Source organism: Trichechus manatus, unplaced genomic scaffold, assembly GCF_000243295.1.
Source record: "Trichechus manatus latirostris isolate Lorelei unplaced genomic scaffold, TriManLat1.0 scaffold00019, whole genome shotgun sequence".
Classification (NCBI taxonomy): Eukaryota; Metazoa; Chordata; class Mammalia; order Sirenia; family Trichechidae; genus Trichechus; species Trichechus manatus.
In genome coordinates, this window is record NW_004443955.1 from 22427950 (window position 1) to 22449478 (window position 21529).

General features: G+C 47.9%; 1 protein-coding gene across 2 annotated transcripts in view; it reads right to left on the reverse strand.

The window, feature by feature from the left end:
• Positions 1-243: 243 nt before the first annotated feature.
• Positions 244-21529, reverse strand: part of ST8SIA2 (ST8 alpha-N-acetyl-neuraminide alpha-2,8-sialyltransferase 2) — a 93755-nt gene continuing 72469 nt past the window's right edge. For both annotated transcript variants that reach the window (XM_004372668.1, XM_004372667.1), the window contains 2 exons: positions 19238-19531; positions 244-529 (listed from right to left, as the gene is read on the reverse strand). In XM_004372668.1, the coding sequence (XP_004372725.1) occupies positions 244-529; positions 19238-19531 (580 nt within the window). The remainder of the gene's footprint in view (positions 530-19237; positions 19532-21529) is intronic.

A 21529-nucleotide genomic window follows, 5' to 3' on the forward strand; every position in this document is an offset into this window, starting at 1 on the left:
GTTCTCCACACTTTCTTCCTGTGGCTTATCTGCCTAATGCTAGATGAACACCACACAGTTATAAATACTCAGGTCAATATATATATGCAGGTAGAGAGATATATATATTCTGGTCACTGTTTACACTTTAACAAAGAAAACCACTAGCCTGCTTGTTCTATTGTTTGTGCCACCCCGACTCCCATCTGCCTGTGGTGTAGCTGGCAGGAAATGTGAGCCACTGAGTCCCACAGGGCCCCTGCCTTACGTGGCTCCATCGCACTGGCCGACAGTCAGTTTCAAAGCCCCCTGCTCATGCAGGCTCTTGAGGGCCTTGAACTCCAAGGGCATGGTGTGGGGGCTGGCCTGGGAGGTGTAGCCATACTTGAGGCTGTCGTAATAGTGGTACTTGACGGGGTGCTGGTTCTGATCCAGCGGAAAGGGCCAGAAGCCGTAGAGGTAGATCTGGTTGCAGAAACGTGTAGCCAGGGTATACATCAAGAGGCCAGTGGTGGGTCGTTTGATGTGGACTTTGTTGGTCAGCCAGTATCTGAAAAAAAAGGTAAAGAAAGAGAAAAAAAATAAATAAATAAAAACCATGAGTTTGTGAATCATCCTTTCCAGAGAGAAGATAAGTTTATCCTGCCCAGCAGCCTACCTCCTGCCAATCCAAGAATGTAGGGACCAACCAAGATACTGATCCCGGCCCCCTTTCTCCAGTCAGTTAGACACCAAACCGCTCCTGAAGCTGGGCACTTTCACAGACATTGATGTGTGGAAGTCTCAAAACAGCCTGTCAGTATGCACAGATGCTGAGGTTAGTCTCAGAGACAGTAAGGGCCTTGCCCAAGGTACAAAGTGTCAGGACCTGACTTGAACTCAGGGCTGTGGAAATCTGAAGCAGGACTCAGCACACTTTTCCGTAAAGGGTCAGATGGTAGATGTTTTAGGCTTTGCGGCCATCTGGTCTCTGTTGTATCTACTAAGCTCTGCCGCTGTGGCCCCAAAGCAGCCATAAACAACCAAAAAACCCAGCTGCCATCAAGTTGACTCTGACTCATGGTGACCCCATGTGTGTCAGAGTAGAACTGTTCTCCATAGGGTTTGCAATGGCTGATTTGTCCGAAGTAGATTGCCTTTCTTCTGAGGCACCTCTGGGTGGACTCAGACCAACAACCTTTTGGTTAGCAGTCAGACGCCTTAACCTTCTGCCACCCAGGGACTCCATAGACAACACAAATGGGTGTGGCTGGATTAGGCCCATAGGTTGTAGTTTGCTGACCCCTGATAAAGCACCTGCTCTTGCCATATGCCTTTCAGAGAGCCACTCTGGGCTTCCGTCTGCCTATTGCCATCCTGACTCCAGTACAAATTCACTTCCTTGCCTCTTGAGCTTCCCTGGATTTCCTTCCTTCCTGCCCACAGGACTGCCGTCCTCTGATGCGGTAGCCTGCCTTGGCCATGTGTGACTTCACTGGAGAGCTGACTGGTCACTGGACAGTGGTCTGTCCTGTGAGGCTGGGCACTGCCCACACTTTGTCTTCTAAAGGCCTGTCACCTAAGTCTTGGTGTATCCACCTCTGAATCTGTCAAAGGGTAAGGAGAGGAAACACGAAGGAGTGGGACGAAGGGATCCCTGTGTTGTCAGGCACGGTGCTACACTTTGCACAGAAAGTATCTCAGCGTACCTTAATCAAGGATGCAGTGAGGATGGCGTCTACCTCCATTTCACGCTCTAGGAAGTGGAGGCTCTGAGGAGGTAACTTAGAAGACCTGGGTTTAGTGACGGTTCCATCACCAACTATCTGTGTGACTGAGCAAGTCACTTCTCCCAGCTGGACCTATTTTTCTCATGTATGCAATGATGGGGTCACATGGGATCACCATGAGTCAAAAATGACTCAATGGCACCTACCAACAACAATATGCAATGATGGAGCACAGTCCAGATGATCTCCAAGATACCCCCCAAGCGCCAACAGTCTAAGACAGTTTCTGCAGAAGCTGAAAACATTAATGCCATTTGCCTTTGTTCTTGCTTTCCATCGCAGTGCTTTTCCCCCGTGGATTTGGAGCTCACTGTGATGTGTACTCTAGTCTCTTTATTTGTTGTTGTTGTAAACATTTCCACTTAACCCATAATGCATCTCTATAAATGTAATGTATATGTCTTGGTGGAAAGACATACAGGCAGTCCATGGATTGTAAACAAGTTCCATTCCTAAGTCTGTCTTTAACTCAAATTTGTACACAAGTTGAAACAGGTATGGTTTGTATCTAAACTGCAGGCTCGCCACGCGGAGCGGAGTGGCGGTGCTTGGGGCATGCTGACGGTGGGGCCGGCCCTTTCTAAGCTCCAAGTGAGGCATGTGCGTTTGGGCTCTCTGCCCACTGCCGCGGGCCAAAGCTGGGAACACCACGTTGCAGAGGCCAGCCCACCGCCAGCGGCTGCCCAAGGACCCGCTGCCATACCTGTGCATGCAGGAGAGGCGTGGCCTGTTGTGGGAGCCACGGGCTCAAACACGGGGTCATTTTTTTCCTGATAGGCTTTTCGGGGTTGGTTCACAACCGTGGTTTGTATCTAAGTCGAACGTTTGTAACTCAGGGACTGCCTGCAATTCCTTACCACAAATTCCTTACCACTTACGTCTCTAGGCCAGTCACTGTCCACATTTTTCTGTCCTTAAACAACCTCAGTAGTTCCCTGTATTAGTTTCCTAGGGCTAGCCTTAAAGTGGGTGGCTTTTAACAACAGAAATTTATTGCCTCACAGTTCTGGAGCCTGGAAATTTGAATTCAGGGTAAGGGTAGGGCCGTGTTCTCTCTGCAGTCTCTAGGGGAAGAAACTTTCTTGCCTCTCCCAGCTTCTGCTAGACCCAGGATTCCTTGGCTTGTAGATAGATGTATCTTCCCCTGGCTGTTCTTCCTCTGTCTTTCTGGGTCTCTTCTCCTCTTTGCTAAGAAGGCCACTCAGGTGGGGTTAGGACCCACCCTACTCCAGGCTGACCTCATGTTACCTTAACTGATAACATCTTCAAAGACCTTCAAAGACCAGAAAAGATCACGGTCACAGGTACATGGGTTAGGACTACAACATATCTTTTTGGAGGACACATTCCAGACAGAACAGTCCCCACCCCACATACTCCGATTTGCCTCTGTAGAAAAAAATTCACTCCCCAACGGGCACAAAGTTCAGTGCAGCTTCAGAGGTGACACCTCAGCACAGCAATGTGTGTGACTCTGTAATCAAACACACCAACTAAATTATTAACTCATGCCAGATGTAGAAGTATGCCAGACAAAAAACATTAACCTATAGCTGAAAGTTGAAACTGTTCCATGCTATTCACAGTGCCTTTAGTTAAAAGGTGTGTGTGTTTGGAGGGAGGTCCTCAAGCTTTCTAGAAGCCCAACTGCCTCCTTCCTTCTGCCAAAGGCTCCTTCTGCCGTTCAGAAAAGGGAACCCCCAAATATTCCAGAGAGCCAACCTTAAACTGTTTGTTTGAAGGAGAAGTTAGCCTTTGAATCAGACACGGCTCCTAATTACTTGTGTAATTTAAGTAAATCACGTCATATTGGATATGTTGCTGTTGTGTTCTGTTGAAGGGGTTCTGACTCATCACGACCCTAAATGACAAAGTAGAACTGTCCCAAAAGATTTCCTGAGCTGTAATCTTGATGGGAGAAGATTGTCAGGTCTTTTCTTCCAACGAGCAGCTGGTGAATTCGAACCACAAGCTTTCGGTTAGTGGCCAAGAGCTTAACCACTGGGCCACCAGGGCTACATAATATTTGATATAATAAAATATATTTCAACAACCCCTCACTTCCCCCCATCCCCCATCCATCTGTCAGGCTGGGTGATTTGAATCTTTCCTGCACCATTGCTGATGGAGGTCATGGTCACAGAGGGCCAGAGTCTGTGTGACAAGGACTCTCCTAGGCAGCCCTCTAGACAAGTGTCCTTGTTTCATAAGCTTGTCATTTGAGTCCTGTTTCCATGCCCTTCCTCCTACCTCATCCTCTCTGGGCCAAGAAACTTCCCTACAGCTGAATTCTCCACCCGGGAATCAGACGGAGGGGACAAAGGCAGAGGACAGGACAATGGCTCAAGTGAACGCAGTAACAACAGCAAGTGTTTGTGGAAACAGTGCAGACCTTCATCATTTCTTCTCTGCCCCGGTTAGACGTCCCTACGGCTATAGCCCGAGTAGGTGACTCAGTGGTAGAATTCCTGCCGTCCATGCAGGAGACCTGGGTTGGCTTCCCAGCGGATGTGTGTTGCTGTGATGCTGAACAGGACTAGGAAGAAAGGCCTGGCAATCAACTTCCGAAAATCAGCCAACGAAACCCCTATGGATCACAAGGGTTCGATCTACAACTGATCATGGAGATGGCACAGGACGGGGCAGGTTTCGTTCCATTGTGCATGGGGTCACCATGAGTCAAGAATCAAGTCAACAGCAGTTAACAACAACAATGGCCTTAGCCCACCCCTGTGACTCACCCTCCAAGTTGTAGTCCTCCACACAGAAATCCAGTCATTTCTCTGCCTAAAACTTTTGACTTCTCCAGATAAAGTCCAAGTTTCATAGCATAAAATAGAAACCCTGCAAGACCTGGCCTTTGCCTAGCCGCCAACCAGCTTCACCTCACCGCCTCCCAGAGGGAATGACTGCAGCTCCCAAAGGCAATGAGTTGTTTCAGCCTCAGTGAAGGCAGCTCCCCCTGCTGCCCTGCTCCTAGCTCCATCTCTAGTCTCTTCTATCAAGGCTCCAGTCGGAATTCTTTGTGGCTGTGCCCTGGGCACAACTATACTAAGTGCCTCTCTTTGAGGCACCCCCATCCACTTATGCCCCAGACCCTTCCCTGGATACAGAATGCAGGGCTGCAGGGGGCATGCAGCCTTTCCCATCGTGCTGGGGCTCCTGAAGGGTCATCTGTCCTGCCATCTCTGAGACGCCTGCTGAGCTAAGGCGCCTCGAGAGCAAAGATTGCTGAATAAGTGAATGACCATTCGGTCATTTGGGAAGGCTTCTCAGAAGAACTATATGAGTTTGTGTACTTGTGGCTCCGTATGTCATTGTTGTTTTTTCTTCTAGATTGGTGACTTTCTATGGGCTGAGGTGGAGGGTGGGTTGGGGCAGGGTACTGCTGGTCTCCAAGAGAAAGTTCTGGAGCATGAGGGGCAGCCTATGGGTGGCATTTCCCACCAAGGCCCTGGCTGGGGCTAGGCGAGACTTCCTGCTGCTCTGCTGATGTCCCTTATGGCCTGAGGTCCCCACGTCCTAAGCCATGGGGAGGTGGAGGTTAAAATGAACCCAGAAGCGCATCTGCCTTCCCAGTCAGCTCCTTTTCCCGGAACGCAGAAAGGGTTTGCACTGAGGTATCACTTCTGCCCTGACTGCTGCTCTCCCTCTGATGGCGGTTTCCCAGGCTCTGGGTCCAGGGGGAGGATGTGGCTAGGCTGGACATAGATGCAGTGCAGGGACCCTGGTGCAGGCCCCTCGGCCTGCCTGGCTCCAGGCAGATAGGACACCCAGGCACCACAGTCCTACTTCAGACAAGGGAACTCTGTCTGCAGCACAGACGCTGGGAGCCACAGCCAAGGGGCAAATTGGCGCCACTCCCTGAAGCATTCTCGTGAAGCTAGAGCCACTGGTTGTACCACTTGGATGTTTCCAACCAGCTGCCTGGGATCAGGGTTCTCAGATGACTGCCACTTCTCCAAGCTGCTCAGAGTCCGCAGGCCAGGTCTAACTGTCTGGTTTGGCAGGTCCATTTCATGCCTCCTTCTCCCCTCTCCAAACTGCCAAACTGCATTTACTCGGACACTTCCCTCCCTCCCTATTGCTCAACTGAGGTCTGAACCCAATTTCAGGAACTTTCCCTTAGTGCTTTATCCAGTGTGCCCATCACAACACCTGGTCTCTGACCCACACCTCAGGCCGGCACCCCAGAGAGGGTACGAGAAGGGACCAAGGCCCCCCAGCTGGTAAGGGGTAGAATTAGGGCTCCCCTGCAGGCCTTTTGATTCCAAGACCATGTTCTTGCCCCAAATGGTGCAGTCTCAACAACTATATGGGCAGTGGTCTAATGTGATTGTACTAGAACCACCTCACGTCACCCTCTGCTTGTTTGCCAGCTAATATTTATGATGTTCACTCTGCAGGATGCTTGATGCTGACTGACGTGGGGGCTGGTCAGGTAACGGGTCCTTCTTTAAACCTCCGCAGCAATTTGTGCTCAGTGGGGCTATGACGAGATTGGGAGGACCCTCAGGAGCATAGGGAGAGACGGCAAAGGAGAAGAAACCTAGAGAGCAGTAGCTGACGCTTGGATCCCCCGCCTCACTCCCAGCCTTGGCAAGTGCTCATCCCGCTTGGCTTAAACACCTCCAGTAATGCGGAGCTCACCCCATCCTGAGCTAGTCCATTGCATTTTTAACTCTAACTCAGTGGTTCTCCACCTTGGCTGCACAGTGGAATCACCTGAGGAGCTTTAAAAGGACTCATGCCTGGGTTCCACCCCCAGGAGCAGACTAAATGTGGGAGTTTTAAAAAACTCCCTGCAGTACGTAATTCAAATGTTTAGCCAAGGCTAAGAACTCTTGCTCTAACTAGTAAGAAGTTCTGTTAAAAAAAACTCAAGAATGAGGCATATTTAAAGAAAAAGAAGGGAAAAGAGTAAGAGTTATGAATAGTTGCAGACTTTTAAAGACAATTAGGCCTGGAGAATTCCAGTGACTTGGTAGGGCTATAACTGAATGAGTTAGAAGTTGGGACATGTATATGGAAAACTGACACTTGGCCTCAGTATTTGCCAAGACAACAAAGAGTGATGGGGATTGTGGCATTCAAAGGGCAACCAATTTTATTGTCATGTGGGAAAATCAGTCCAATGTGCCAGATTTTCTGTTTTTTTTTTTCCCCCAAGAGTACCAAAAATCTGAAATTTTGTGCAAATTCTCCAAATTTATAAATGTTGGGAACTAATTAAACAAATTTTAAAACACTGTTCGAGTTCCTCATGAGTGAGCCTAACCGATCATGTCTGAGGGCAATCCATGGGGCCTCCTGGATTGAACTTGTCCTCTTCCTTCGTTTATAGAGAAAATGTGGAAGTCCAGGTGACTTGCCTGAGCAATGCAGCTAGTTAGACAGAGCTGGGACAAGATGCAGGCTTCCTCAACCCCTGGTCCTTGGGCATTTTTCACCCCATGTTGACTCAGGTAGGCTGGGGCTGGGAGTGAACTGGCTGTAGCTGTGGCTGATGCCACTCTGGGACATTTGAGCCACGGGACACGGTGGTACCCGGCATTAGAACATCTGACAGACATTCACTCCCTGAGCAAATTCAAGCCCTAACACCGGCCAGATGCTATATCAGTGATTTATGATTTGTTTGTTTTCCAATAGTAAGGTCTGAGCAAGGGAAGGGTTTCAGAAATGAATTTCTTCTCAAGCTATCAACACTCTGCCCCGAAAGGAGGGGAAAAGAATCTGATCAGTGGTGAAACATCCAGGTAGCTCATAGGTGTGTCTGAGGATTACACAGCCATGTGTTGGCCCTTTACATGTGCTATTTCCTTCACCTAGATGCCTGTCCCCAGCATATCCCTTTGGTGAACTCTCCTCCCACTCCACCCAAACTAAGCACAAGAATCATGTCTTCCTGGAAGTCTTCCCATTGTTTACCCTTCTATCCCTGGATCAGACTGAATTAGTCAGCTCAACTCTGGTGGTGAAGTGGTTAAGAGCTACGGCTTCTAACCAAGAGGTTGGTAGTTCAAATCCACCAGGCGCTCCTTGGAAACCCTATGGGGCAGTTCTACTCTGTCCTATAGGGTTGCTATAAGTTAGAATTGACTTGACGGCAATGGGTTTTTTTTTTTTTTTTTTTTTTGGTTTGGTACCTATCATGAAGACAGCTACCTGGCCAACCAACTGGAAGAGATCCATATTTGTGCCCATTCCAAGAGAGGTGATTCAACAGAATGCAGAAATTATTGAACGATATCATTACTATCACATGCAAGTAAAATTTTGCTGAAGATCATTCAAAAACAGTTGCAGCTGTACCTTGACAGGGAACTGCCAGAAATTCAAGGTGGATTCAGAAAAGGACTTGAAATGAGGGATATCATTGCTGATGTCAGATGGATCTTGGCTGAAAGCAGAGAATATCAGAAGGATGTTTTTTACCTGTGTTTTATTCACTGTGCAAAAGCATTCAACTGTGTAGATCATAACAAATTATGGATAACACTGTGAAAAATCAGAATTCCAGAACACTTAATTGTGCTCATGAGGAACCTGTACATAGACTAAGAGGCACTCATTCCAACAGAACAAGGGGATACTCTTTGGTTTAAAGTTAGGAAAGGTGTGTGTCAAGGGTGTATCCTTTCACCATACTTATTCAATCTGTATGCTGAGCAAATAATCCAAGAAGCTGGACTGTATGAAGAAGAATGGGGCATAAGGATTAGAGGAAGATGCATCAACAACCTGCGATATGCAGACGACACAACCTGGTTTATGGAAAACGAAGAAGATTTGAAGCACTTACTGAAACAAAAATCCTCACAACTGGACCAATAAGCAGCATCATGATAAACGGAGAGGAGACTGACGTTGTCAAGGATCTCATTTTACTTGGATCCACAATCAATGCCCATGGAAGCAGCAGTCAAGAAGTCAAACGATGTATTCCATTGGACAAATCTGCTGCAAAAGACCTCTTTAAGGTGTTATAAAGCAAAGATGTCACTTTGAGGACTAAGGTGCGTTTGACCCAAGCCATGGTATTTTTTAATTGCTTCATATACACGCAAAAGCTGGACAATGAATAAGGAAGACCGAAGAAGAATTGACGCCTTTGAATTATGATGTTGGTGAAGAATATCGAATATACCATGGACTGCGAGAAGAATGAACAAATCTGTCCTGAAGAAGTACAGCCAGAATGCTCCTTAGAAGCAAAGATGAGGCTTTGTCTCATGTGCTTTGAACATGTTATCAGCAGGGACCAGTCCCTGGAGAAGGACATCATGCTTGGTAAACTAGAGGGTCAGTGAAAAAGAGGAAGATCCTTAATGAGGTGGACTGACACAGTGGCTGCAACAATGGGCTCAAGCATAGCAACAATTGTGAGGATGGTGCAGGACGGGCAGTGTTTTGTTCTGTCGTATGTAGGGTCACTATGAGTCAGAACTGACTCAACGGTACCTAACAACAACAACAAATCATGAGGAGTCCCTGGCTGGTGAAATGGTTAACACACTTGACTGCTAGCCAAAAGGTTGGAAGTTTGAGTCTACCCGGAAGTGCCTTGGAAGAGTGGCCTGGAGATCTACTTCTGAAAAAAATCAGCCTTTGAAAACCCTGTGGGGCACAGCTCTACTCTGATACACGTAGGTCGCCATAAGTCAGAGTTGATTTGATGGAAACTGTTTTTTGTTTTGCTTTAATCTATCATGAGATTTGTTTCTCCTTCTCTTATCGAGCTTATCAACCTGGGCTGATAATTCATTACTGTGTGTATTGGTCTCCAACAGGAATCTGTACTATGATCCCTGAGAGAGCAGGGGCCACGCCTTACACTGCTTAGTATAGGAATTGAAAGGCACCTGCCTTGGTGCCTGGTGCATACAAGGCCCTGTGACAGACACTGGTGCTCAACAAATATTCCATACACTCCCCTACATTTCCCAGCTTCCCTTGTAATTAGGCTGGGGTCATGTGATCAGTTTTGGCCAATAGGCTATGAGAGGAAATGTGTCACTTCTGTGCCAACGTTCTTTAAGCGTGGGTTCTTCTGCTTTCTCTTCCCCCACCTCAAAGAACTTCAAAGCCTCAGGTTTTGATGGTGTCCTCATAAGATGGGAGAATCCTAGATCCCTGAGTCACTGGTTGGAAGACAGCCTCTTGAGTCAACCCACATCACACTTTGCCAGAGTGAGAAATAAACTGTTGGGCTAAATCACTGAGATTTCAGGGTTTGTTACTGTAGCATAGCCTGGAATTGATGATCCTGACTTAGTTGTGCTCAGCCAATGTTTGATTCCAACAGAATTGAAAAATGGAAGGAAGTAGAAAAGAAGAAAGGGGAAAGCTAGCAATGGAAGCAGCTGTGACTGTGGCTGGCTAGGACAGAAATAGAAACGCCCAAACTGTCAGATTGGTACCAGGCTTTTTCCCGAGAATCGCTAACTGGGAAAGGTGTTAACAGCAAATGAGGTTCCAGAACGAATCGCGGGCTCAGTGGCACAGAGGGACCCACTTATTTCCTTTTCTGCCTCGGCAGGTAAACAAGAACTCCTGATCGATGTCTGACAGGGACACAGGGGCGCCGGTTAATGAGCAGCTTGTAATAGAAGCTGACTAAGTTATGCGGGAACAAATCACTGCCCATTTCCTTTATATCTCCTCAGTCACGTTGGCTGATGTGTAGACGATTTCTTTCCTTAGGATAACAGCTGGATGTTAAACCACAAACTAATTAATTGTGCCTTCCCAAATGAGGTTAGCCGGTGCATCCGGGACATTGTATTGACAATGCACCTTTAATATCCCAGTCCTGAGATTTTAATTAGAAGTCAAAGTCATCTCAAAGAAGGCAGTAATTATTTTCCAAATTGGCTACCCCAATTGCTATGATGATTAAGCCAAGTATTTTATGAGACTGGGCAGTAATAAATGAGGATTACCAAATTGTCTCCAAAGTATATTCATCCTTCTCACTGGATTTCTAGACTCTGTACCTGGCAAGGACAGTGGCTGCCAGGGACAAAAAGGGCTTTCTCAAGGAAGCTAGAAGTGCTTCTTTTTTTTTTTTTTTAGTTAGAGATAGCTTACATGTCCTTGAGAAGCAGGGATGCCTCACTGGTGGTCATCAAGAGACACTGGGTGAAGCAAAGCTGGGGACAGAACTCTCTGGCCTCTGGTCCCGTCATCCACATCAGCAGCCTCGGCAGGAGGGCCCTGATCTGGGGGCCCCCACAGCCCGTTGCTGTCCTTTCCTCGGTAGTGTTTTTTTTTAGGGCTCTGGCATCCTGGGAGATATCTTAGGATGAAGTGGCCCAGCTTTGTAGTAATGGAGAGTTGGGGGTTTTGTCTCAGAATTTGGGGCTGGAATGTAAAGCAGGCCCAGCCGTGGGAATGCTCAAGGCTGATTCGTGTCCCCAGGTCTCCAGGCTTACCCAGCCAATGCTGTCCCTCAAGTCAGCCAGGCTAACCTGAGATCTGACCACGCCACTGAAAACTCTCCAGTGATTCCCGACAGCCACAGGACACAGTCTAATTGCCTCAGCAGGAAAGAAGCCCTTGTGAGTTGGGCCTGCAGATCTCTCCATCCCCTGGTGTGCACGGCCACTCTGCCACAGGAATTTCTTTCATTTCTTCCAGGACACCACCACCTCCCCTGTGCTCCCGGCTCCCAGCTCCTTCTTACGAGCTCAGCTTCTATGCCACTTCCTGCAGGAAGCCTTCCTGGATCTCCCTGGATGGTTTTCTGCCCCATATGTTGTTCTTTCCCTATAATAGTACTTATTATGCTATGTTATACTGACTTGTTGGCTTGTCTTTCTCCTTCCCTACAATTTTAAATTCTCTGAGCAAGGGGGCTGACTTCCTGCTTCTTAGTCATTGCATATCCCCAGAGCCCAGCAGGGTACAGGCCAAAGCGAGTCCTTTACAAATTTGTAGTTAATGAAGCAGTGAATGAAAACTAGAAAGCAGATGCCAGGGCAGACTTTGGAGCATTGTCAGAAGAGATGAGTGAGCCCAGCCTCATTCTAGATCCTTCTAGGCAGCCACCAGGTCTGCATATCTGAAAGGCAGGCTAACAGCACCATGGACAGCAAGTTACCAAAAGAAAGGAGGAAAATAAGTGATGCTGGTTACTCGAGGGGTTCCCCTTGCTCCAGGGTGAGCTTGTGAAGGAGTCGAGAGACTGCAGCTCATGCACAGGTATGGCCTCTGTTCCTAGAGGCTCAGCAGGAGCCCAGCAAGACCATTTCTAGGGAGCTTAAAGGTTCTGAAATTTAAATCGATGTCACCGCAAGCAGAAAAAACAAAACAAACCAACAACATTTGATCTCATTCATAACTAAAGGAATGCAATTTCAGACAATAAGATAAATTTTTTCACGGGATTGCCAAAGATAAAAAAATGTGGATAATACACGATGTTGGTGAGGTTATGGGAAAACAAGGATTTTCAATATATCGTTGGTGGGAGTGTAAATCTGTACCTACCTCTAGGGAAAGCAATTTGGCAATAGCTATAGAAACTAACAATGCATGTAGCTGTCTCCCTTTTTAGCAACTGCACTTAGAGCAAATCTTGGTGTTGTTAGGTACCATCGAGTTGTTTCCGACTATAGTGACCCTTTATGACAGAGTAGAACTGCCCCATAGGGTTTTCTTTATTGTAATCTTTATGGAAGCAGATTACTAGGTCTGTCTCCCGATGAGTCACTGGGTAGGTTCAAACTGCCAACCTTTTGGTTAGCAGCTGAGCACTTAACCGTGTGCCACCAGAGCTCCTTAGAGCAAACCTAGAGATGCACACATGTTTGCACACATGGGTACAAGGGTGTTCACTGTAACTCTGAGTAGATCAGCAGAAGATTGGAGACAATTGCAGTGCCCATCAATGGCTCCTGATGATATCAATTATGGTGCAGACGTACAGCAGAGCACTAAGCAGCTGGGAAAGAGAATAAGGCAGTGTGTGTCGTTCTAGAATAATTTCCAGAATTAAGCAAGGTGTAGTGCTTAAAATAGGTTCCCTTGTGTGTAAAAAGGGATATTTCTGGAAGGATGCACACACAGAACAATGGTAACAGGTAAGGAAGGACCAGGAGTCTGGGGTGAAGACTTACATTTCACTTTAAATGCTTTTACTCTTTTTGGACTTTTCTTTTCACTGTGCACATTGCTTTTTTTTTTTTTTTAATAAGAGAGAGACAATTCATTAAAAACAAACCAGTGCCTGTAGCTATCTGTGCTTTAATACCACAGAACTTCCCCCTTTTCTTCTCATGTACCACTACGCAATACACTTCCAGAAAGGCGAATCCAGTTTGCCCCACTCCCTTTCCATTGCAAGAGACTGAGGCCCAGAGAGGGGGACAACTGGCCTGGGGACACACTCTCTGGAGAGGTGGCAGGTATGTCCAGGAGGAGGCAACTCCAGTCTGCCCGGCTCATCCTTTATTCTTCGCACCTTGACTACGCTTTGCCCCTGGGCCCTCAGGTTTCTGCTCCCTGCTGACAGGCGGACAGGCGAGGGTCTGCTCTGCCAATTTGCTCCTCTAGCCCTGCTGGAGATGCGAGCTGCATCAGGGCCATCCTGAGGCCCAGGCTCAGCACTCCGGGTGCCTGATTAAGCACCAATTCACAGTCCTTCTCTACACAAAACCTGTGGGCTGGCGGCTGGATGGGCCGTCAGGCATCTTCTTGGCTGAGGGGCCACCCTCGCTGTGGGTGACAGCCTCCCCCATTGCTGTAATTGAATTACAGCCATTCACTACCAGCTGCCAGCATGGTTTACCACTCCCTGAGGCCACACTCAGTTGCCTCAGTGGGTGTCTCTTCCCCTCTGTTGCTCACTTCCCTTGTCAACAGCCAGCCAGGGCGCTGTGCCATTCCGAGGCAGGCAGAGCCAGAGGGCCCTGAAAAAGCCACTCAGGCTGGGGCAGGGGCTGCAGCCCGTCTTGTTGGCACCAGAGGCTGGGCCCTGCCAGCTGCCGGTGAGAGCTAGAGGGCAGGCCAGCTGCTCAGGGCCTCTGGGCCACGCTCCCCATCTCCCTGCCATGCCCGTATCCGCCAACATCTCCAATGGGCAGCCATCTTGAGAGTACCCTGTGGGTCAGAGAGAGGGTCCCAGTACAAACATGCTGAACCAAAGAATCTCAGAGAGGGAAGGGAGGCCATCTAATTGGCTGTCCCCCGGAAGGGGCATTCACAGCTCCCCGAACACCTCCAAGGATGCTGAGCTCACTAGCTCTTAAAAAGCAGCCAATCTCATTTCAGATGATCTTTATCTGTTGGAACGTTCTTCACAGTTTCCTGATGAAACCCGGCGTTCCGTAGGCCCTCCTCTCCCATCCCGACACAGGCCAGATCTATGAGCCCCTCAAGGACAGGTTGTTGTTATTAACTGCTGTCGAGTCAGCCCCAGACTCATGGTGACCCCACACAATGGAATGAAATGCTGCCCGCCCTGCACCATCTCCGAGATCAGTTACGGATTGGACCAGTGTGATCCTTAAGGTTTTCATTGGCTGATTTTCAGAAGTAGATGGCCAGGCCTATCTTCCTCATTCGTTTTAGTCTGGAAGCTCCGTTGAAACCTGTTCAGCATCATAGACATGCAAGCCTCCACTGACAGATGGGTGGTGACTACGCATGAGGTCCATTGGCTGACAGGTAAACTTTCAAATTTCTCTGCCACTGTAGTCCCTCCCCAGTCTGGTACCCAAAACGGAATGTGATTCTCCAAATGGGATTTGACCAGACAGAGAAAACAAGGCCATTGCTGACCCCATCTAGAAGATGTTATATGTGCTGTGAGCTAAGATCACTTTATCCTTTTGAGCAACCACACCCCTGCTATGATTGGCACTGTTCATCCCTTTGGACTTGTACAATTGCTTTGAACCTAAGTAGAGAATCTTGCATTTGCCTATATTACGTCTCTTCCTCTTAGATTGGCTCACTGCTTCAGCCAGTCATGAGAAATATGGATTCACTCTGTGGCTCCAAATATTCATTATCCCCCCGCAAGTCATCAAACCAGTACCAGTTGCTGTCGTGATGATTCTGACTCATGGTGAACCATGCGTGTCAGAGTAGAACTGTGTTCCTTAGGGTTTTCAATGGTTGAAATTTTGGAAGTAGATTGCCAGGACTTTCTTCTGAGGCACCTCTGGGTGGACTTGAACCTCCAACCTTCAGTTAGCAGCTGAGCACATTAACCATTTGAACCACCAAGGTTATGAGAATTTGCCAAGCAGACGATCAATGCCCTCATTTAAATCATTGACAAAAACAGGGACAGGAACCGAGGCTGGTGGCGGGCTCATAGAGAGCTCCTTGAGGCTAACATGGAGATAATTAATTAGTGTCCTTTGGGAGTCAGTGGCCAACAGTAGGGATCTATCTGGCAATGCTATGAGAAGGGGTGCAGTGGGGAGAGTAGAGACCTTTGAAGCCTTTACCTCGTCTCCTTGCCTTGATGCACCACCCGCTTTGTTGTACGGACATCACATCTCCAGTGTGGTGACCCCCACCCACTGAGCTCATTGGGCATCAAATCCAGAACTGAACGGGTGCAAATCTCTGCTGCAGCTCGTGCATTGCATTAGAGTCAGACAGCATGGTTCAGTTCTTCGTTCTGCCAGTTACTGGCGGGGTGACCTCGTAGAAATCACCTAACTAGACTGAAAATCAAGTTCCCATTTGCAAAATGAAGATACTAGGGTGCCTCAAGATCCCCTCCTCTCTACACACTCCACAAACAGGTGGTTTATTGGGCAATAGATTTTTTAAAAAGGAAATAAGATTATTCTGCAAATTATAGTCCAAGACAGAGGCGAGCCCTTTCTCTCATCACAGATGCTGGTGCCCTTATTGAAGCCTGACCCTACAAGGCCCCATGGCCCCATGGAGGGACCAGATCATGGGCAGAAATCCAGTCCAACACATCTGAAGCCCCTCGCCCTGATTCCTCCTCCCCTTGCCAAAAGCACAGGCGTGCCCCAACCTTCTCTCCTGCACTTTTTCCTCCCGGGAGTTCCTGTAAAGGAAGATGTTACAATCTCAGGATTAGCAGCCTGTTTGTTTAAAGGGCTGATTACTGGAGCTTACTGCTATTTTGACAGATGAAAGTGAGTCAATTATATAGCCGGAAATAGCTCTGGCTTCCTAGGCTCCTTCCAGGTGGTTGCCCATTCCTGTCCAAGGCACTTTTTCTCTATTTACCAAAAGGCAGTCCTTCCCCTTCTCTTATTCCCTCTGACCCCCAAAATACAATGTGTGGCACTGAAGCCTAAGTCTATGGGATCGGAGCTGCTGCGGCAGACCCGCTCTGTGACAGGGACGGCGTGTGAGGATGCTGGAGGGGCACTGGCAGGGTAAGGAATGCAGCCCCAGGGGGCTCTGCATCCAAACAGGCGTCACCCTGGCTCCATCAGCCACAGTGGGGCTGTCTCTTGGGTACCTCTCTCTAGATACCTCTTGGGGACAGTGAGTTTCACGTGTACACACCCACCATCATGAGATCAGTGCCAGCCATGGGTGTGGGTGCTGAAGGAGTCCCCTCTGTGAGGACATCAAGAGTCCTTTGTGGGTGGCTCAGGGGACTTTCCAGAGTTAGGACTTTCCAGAGTTAAGACTTTCCTTATGTTAAGGCCCAGTGAAAAGCATTCCAGTGTCCCCCAGTCAGCAGGGAGTTTGTACCCTGGGCCCCCTCATGACCCTAGAGCAGGATTGTGGTTAGATGGGCAACTGGGTGCAGGTCCTCACCCCAAGCTGGGCAGTCAGGAGTGTGGAGGGGCATATTTGTAACAGGCATTTCAAATTTAACATGCCCAAGAAAGAACTCACTTTCTCAACACCCCAAACGCACGTGGGCTTCTCCGGCTCTCCTGTCACAGAAAAAGTTTATCCCCCTCCCCTACCATCCTCTCGGTTGCTCAAACTCCAATCCTAAGGGTCATCCTACATTTTTCCCTCTCTGATACCTCAAGTAGAATTCATCAGCAAATGCTGCCGCCTCTACCTCTAAATTTTAGAGCAAATCTGTTGAAACTGCTGCATCCCCCTCTGCCACCATCCTTGTTGAGCCATAATTATTTCATGCCTGGACTATTGCAACAACTTCCCAACGAATGCCCTTGCTTCCATTCTTGCCCCCCTTAGGGTCTATTCTCCACACAACAGCCAGAAGGATCTTTCTAAGGCATGAATCAGATCCTGCCACTCACCTCTGTGGCTACACCTCAAATGTAGAACATCCAAAGCCCTTCTCCTGGACCACAGGCTGTGTGTATTCTAGACCCTGCCTCTCTCGCTGACATCATCTCCTATCCCTTTTCTCCTTGCTCACTCCATTCCAACCACACTTGTCTTTTGATGATCCCTGAACACACACTCCTGCCTCGGGGTCTTTACACTTGGGGTTCCCTCCACCTGGAAGTTTCTGCTCCCCAGATCTGTGCATAGCTGGTACCCTCTCCACACTCAGGGGTCAGCGCAAAGTTACATCTTTCCAGAGAAGATTTTCCTGATAGCACTATCCAGAAGTATCTTATTTACTTGACTACCTATACTTTATCTTCTCCTACAGAAAATGTAAGTGCTTAGGAGAACAGGGGCTTTGTTTTATTGTTACATTGCAGTGTTTAGAACAGGGCCTGGCATATAGCAAGCACTCAATAAATATTTGTTGAATGAATTTGTTGAGGTTTGAAACATGTCTGCAAATTCTCTGACACACCTGCCTTTGAAAAGTGGGGTTTATGTCCCCTCCTCTTGATTCTGGGTCACCTTAGTGACTTGTCAACCAATAGATTATGGCAGAAGTGACACTATGTGGTCTTAAAAGGCAATGCAGCTTCTGCTCCCATCTCTGGAACACTTATGCTAGAGCCTGAGCCACCATGTAAGTAGTCTCACTGATCTGAGGCTGCCATGCTGTGAGGAAGCCCAGTCTAGCCCATGCAGAGAAACCACACGGAGAAGCCCTGAGATTACATGAAGAAAGAGAGAGACACATGGTCAAACCCCAGCTCCTCCAGCTCTCCATTTTTCCAGCTCCAGTCACCACTGGACTGCAGCTGGATAAGACCCTGAGCCAGAACCATCCAGCTGAGCCCTGCCTGAATTTGTGATCAACAGAAATTGTGAAAAATAATGTGTGCTTTCTATGTTTGTTTGCCAGATGCACCCTCCCCCTGCCCATGAGGTGTTTTCTTCAGTGCTGCTATGTCAATTTTTTGTACATGTTGCTATAAAAAAATTAGCATAGTGGCTTATGAAAATACCTCACAGAGGGAGGGTACAGTTATTGGACAAACATAAGAAGATACGCATTATTTGCATAAAAATACGGTAATAAAATGTTTGTTGTGTTTATAAGCCACTAAGTTTTAAAGTGATTTACTTCACTGCAATAGATAACTAAAACAGAATGAATACATGCTTAATATACAACTATTCGCTGATGGCTGCTATGGATGGGTGTGTGTACTATTCCTAGCCAGTTCATTGGTCAAAATGCCCGGGCCTATGGCAGGTTACATGGATGGAAGCAAATAAACCAGACGTTGGAAATTACAACTTACTTAGTAGGGGCTGTTGAAGAGCCTCACCCAGATGGACACGCACTTATTAGCAGGAATAATTTAGACCCTCCTCAACATTCCCTATTCATCTTCCTTAATTCCTGGAATCCCTTTTCTAGAAGTGGCAATTCAGGCCAACATGAGTGGTTACTCCAATCCTGCTCAGAAATCTTCTCAGGGAGTAGGTTACCGTGCTTTAATTCTTCCGGTCTCCTTCTTATTCCCTAGGTGCACATTCTCCTCCATCTCAGGGAGAGGACCTTGCGGACAAAAACATGTCCCATCAGATCCTCCTTTAGAGATCTCTAAGCCCTATCAAGAAGTTGTCTTCTGCAGAGTTAGAGAAAATCACACCAGGAAGTAGAGACGATTAGCAATGATGATGATAAAGATAATAACATTGACTGAGTGTCTCTCCTGGCATTTTATTCATTTTACTACACATTTTACATACAGTATCTTATTCTGTCTTCACTCCCTCCGATGTTGTTATCACTAGCCTTATTTTACTGATGAGGAAACAGTTTTGGAGAACTTAAGGTGACTTATTGGAAGATATTTGAAGCCAAGTCCATCCAATCCTGATTCTATTCTTGGAAATCACCTACCTAGGATGGCAGATTACGACACACCAGCCAACATCTCCTCTCCTATGCTCATGGCGTCTGTTCCCACTGAGCCTCAGGATCCTTCTCAACACAGCTCTCCAGGCAGGCATGACCAACTGGTCAAAATTGGCATGCCAGATGAAACCCACTTGCCACTCCCCTCATTTCTCAAGAAAGGAAGGCTCAGAAAAGTCAGGTGACTAGCTAGGGTCACACAGCTAAAGGGTGGTGGGGCTGAGATGGAAATGCATGCGGAAATGAGTGTTGCACACCAAGCCCCTTGCACACTCACCCACGGACAGCGTGCAGCAGGCGCAGGGAGGGGTATGCAGTACGCACGTCGACGTGATGCTTCAGGATGAGCTCGTTGACCCACTCAACACGCTCCTTGCCACCCCTAGCCATGAAGGCAGGGATCCACAGGATGCTGCCATTGAGGCTGTGCAGCCGCTGCAGCAGCTTCTCCCGCCACGTGGCATTGACCAAGTCCTCGAAGGCCCGCTGGATGACTGAGGGGTTCATGGTCACCAGGTCTGTCTTGAGCCCCACATCCCGGGCATACTCCTGCACTGGGGCCAAATTGCACCTGTCAGAGAAAAAGGCAACATGGTCCCTTTGAGGAAGCTGAGACGCCATCCTTTGCTTTTCTTTTCTTCCTTCTCATCCCTGAGCAAAGACTCAGAACATCTTCCTTCCCTCACTGGCCTCTCTGTCCTCCTCCTCCTTTTTCTCTTGACACAAATAGTTACTGAGCTCCTGCCATATACCTAGCCCTCTGCTAGGCCCCAGGTATGTAAAATGCTTGTGTCCTGGAGTTCAAGATTTAGGAGAGGAGAAAAGAAGCAAGGAAATCCTCGGTACACAAGATGATGATGCACTGGGCAGGTGATAGAGTAGGGCTCTGAAGGCTGACTCCTAGGATCAGAACTCAGATCTGAGAGTTTATACCTGTGTGACTCTGGGCAACTTGCTCAACCTCTCTATGTTTCCTTATAGTTAAGGAATAGTGATCTGTCTACCTGCCTACCTACCTACATACCTATCTATCTATCTAATCTATCTATCTATCTATCTGTATCTATCTATCTACCTATTACATGTGGTTTCCCTGCATGGGCTAGCTATAACAGTTTCTTTGGCTATAATGGATATTACAACCACACCCCTCTCGCAAGGATTACTACAACCCAATACTTAGAGCACTGCTCGACCATAGTAAGAGCTCAATAAATGCTAACTATCGTCATCATCCCCACACATCTGTCAGTGTGTTGTACTGTGGTGGCTTGCATGTTGCTGTGATGCTGGAAGCTATGCCAGCGGTATTTCAAATACCAGCAGGGTCACCCATGGTGGACATGTTTCAGCTGAGCTTCCAGACTAAGACAGACTAAGAAGAAGGACATGGCGGTCCACTTCTGAAAAAATTAGCCAGTGAAAATCTTATGAATAGCAGTGAATTGACACAGTGGCTGCAACAATGGGCTCAAGCATAACAGTTGTGAGGATGGCGCAGGGCTGGGCAGTGTTTTGTTCTGTTGTACATAGGGTCACTATGAGTCGGAACTGACTCGACGTCACCTAACAACAACAACAATTGTCATCATTATTGTGGGGAAGGAGGAATACCAGGTGGTCTTCCCAGAGGTGGTGACCACTGAGGGAAGTCTGGAAGGGCCCATTGGTGGATTACCTACAAGAGGGGCGTGCTTCTCCAGGAAGCCAGACCATAGACTCCCTCAGGACCTTGTTTAAGGTTTCCCAGGTCTCTCACCTGGAGATTCAGATTCAACAGTTGAGCATAGGAATTGATATTTATTTTTACAAGCTCCTCTGCTAAGTCAGGCAGTTTTAGGCATCGCCATGCTAGGGCACTGTATGTACAGGAAATGCATGCAAAGGCACAGAGGTGTAAAACAATGTGAGCATTTAGGGGAAGGCAAGGAGATGGGCAGGAAAACCACGCAGAGTGAGACGTCAAAGGGCCTGTGAGTCAGGGACTTGGTTTTGATGGCCACAGGGAGCCACTGAAGGCTTTTAAGCAGGAGAGTGATGTGGACAGATTTGCATTTTGGGCAACAGTTACACAACAATAAGATTAAGTTTTGGTGTGTATCAGAGGGGATGGAGTTTGGTGTTGGAGGACAAGGTAAGACGCCATTGCAATCTCTTGCTGAACGAGCCAGGGACCCTGGGATGGGGGGTGGTGGTGGTGGTGGTGCTCTATTATTCCACCAGAGGTCTGTTTTTTGAGGGACCCTCTTACCTTTCTGGGTCCTGCCTGGCTGTGCACACCGTGTCCCTAGCATCAAACGTGGGGTATATGCATGGTGGGGCTGTGTAATCTTGTCCGAGAACACCACTGTCTACCCCAGAGACACAGAGTTCTGTGAGAACCACATGTGTAGACCTACAGGTCAAAGGACAACTGCATTTGAGTAGCTCTCTCCTTGGCACTTCAGGTCCTTCTTTCTACATATGTGTGAACAGATGTGGGCATGGCACCAAGAAGGGAGGCACAGCAAGCCACAGCAATGTTCCTCAAAGTGCAGTCCACAGAACATGAGCGGTGGTATCTCCTGGG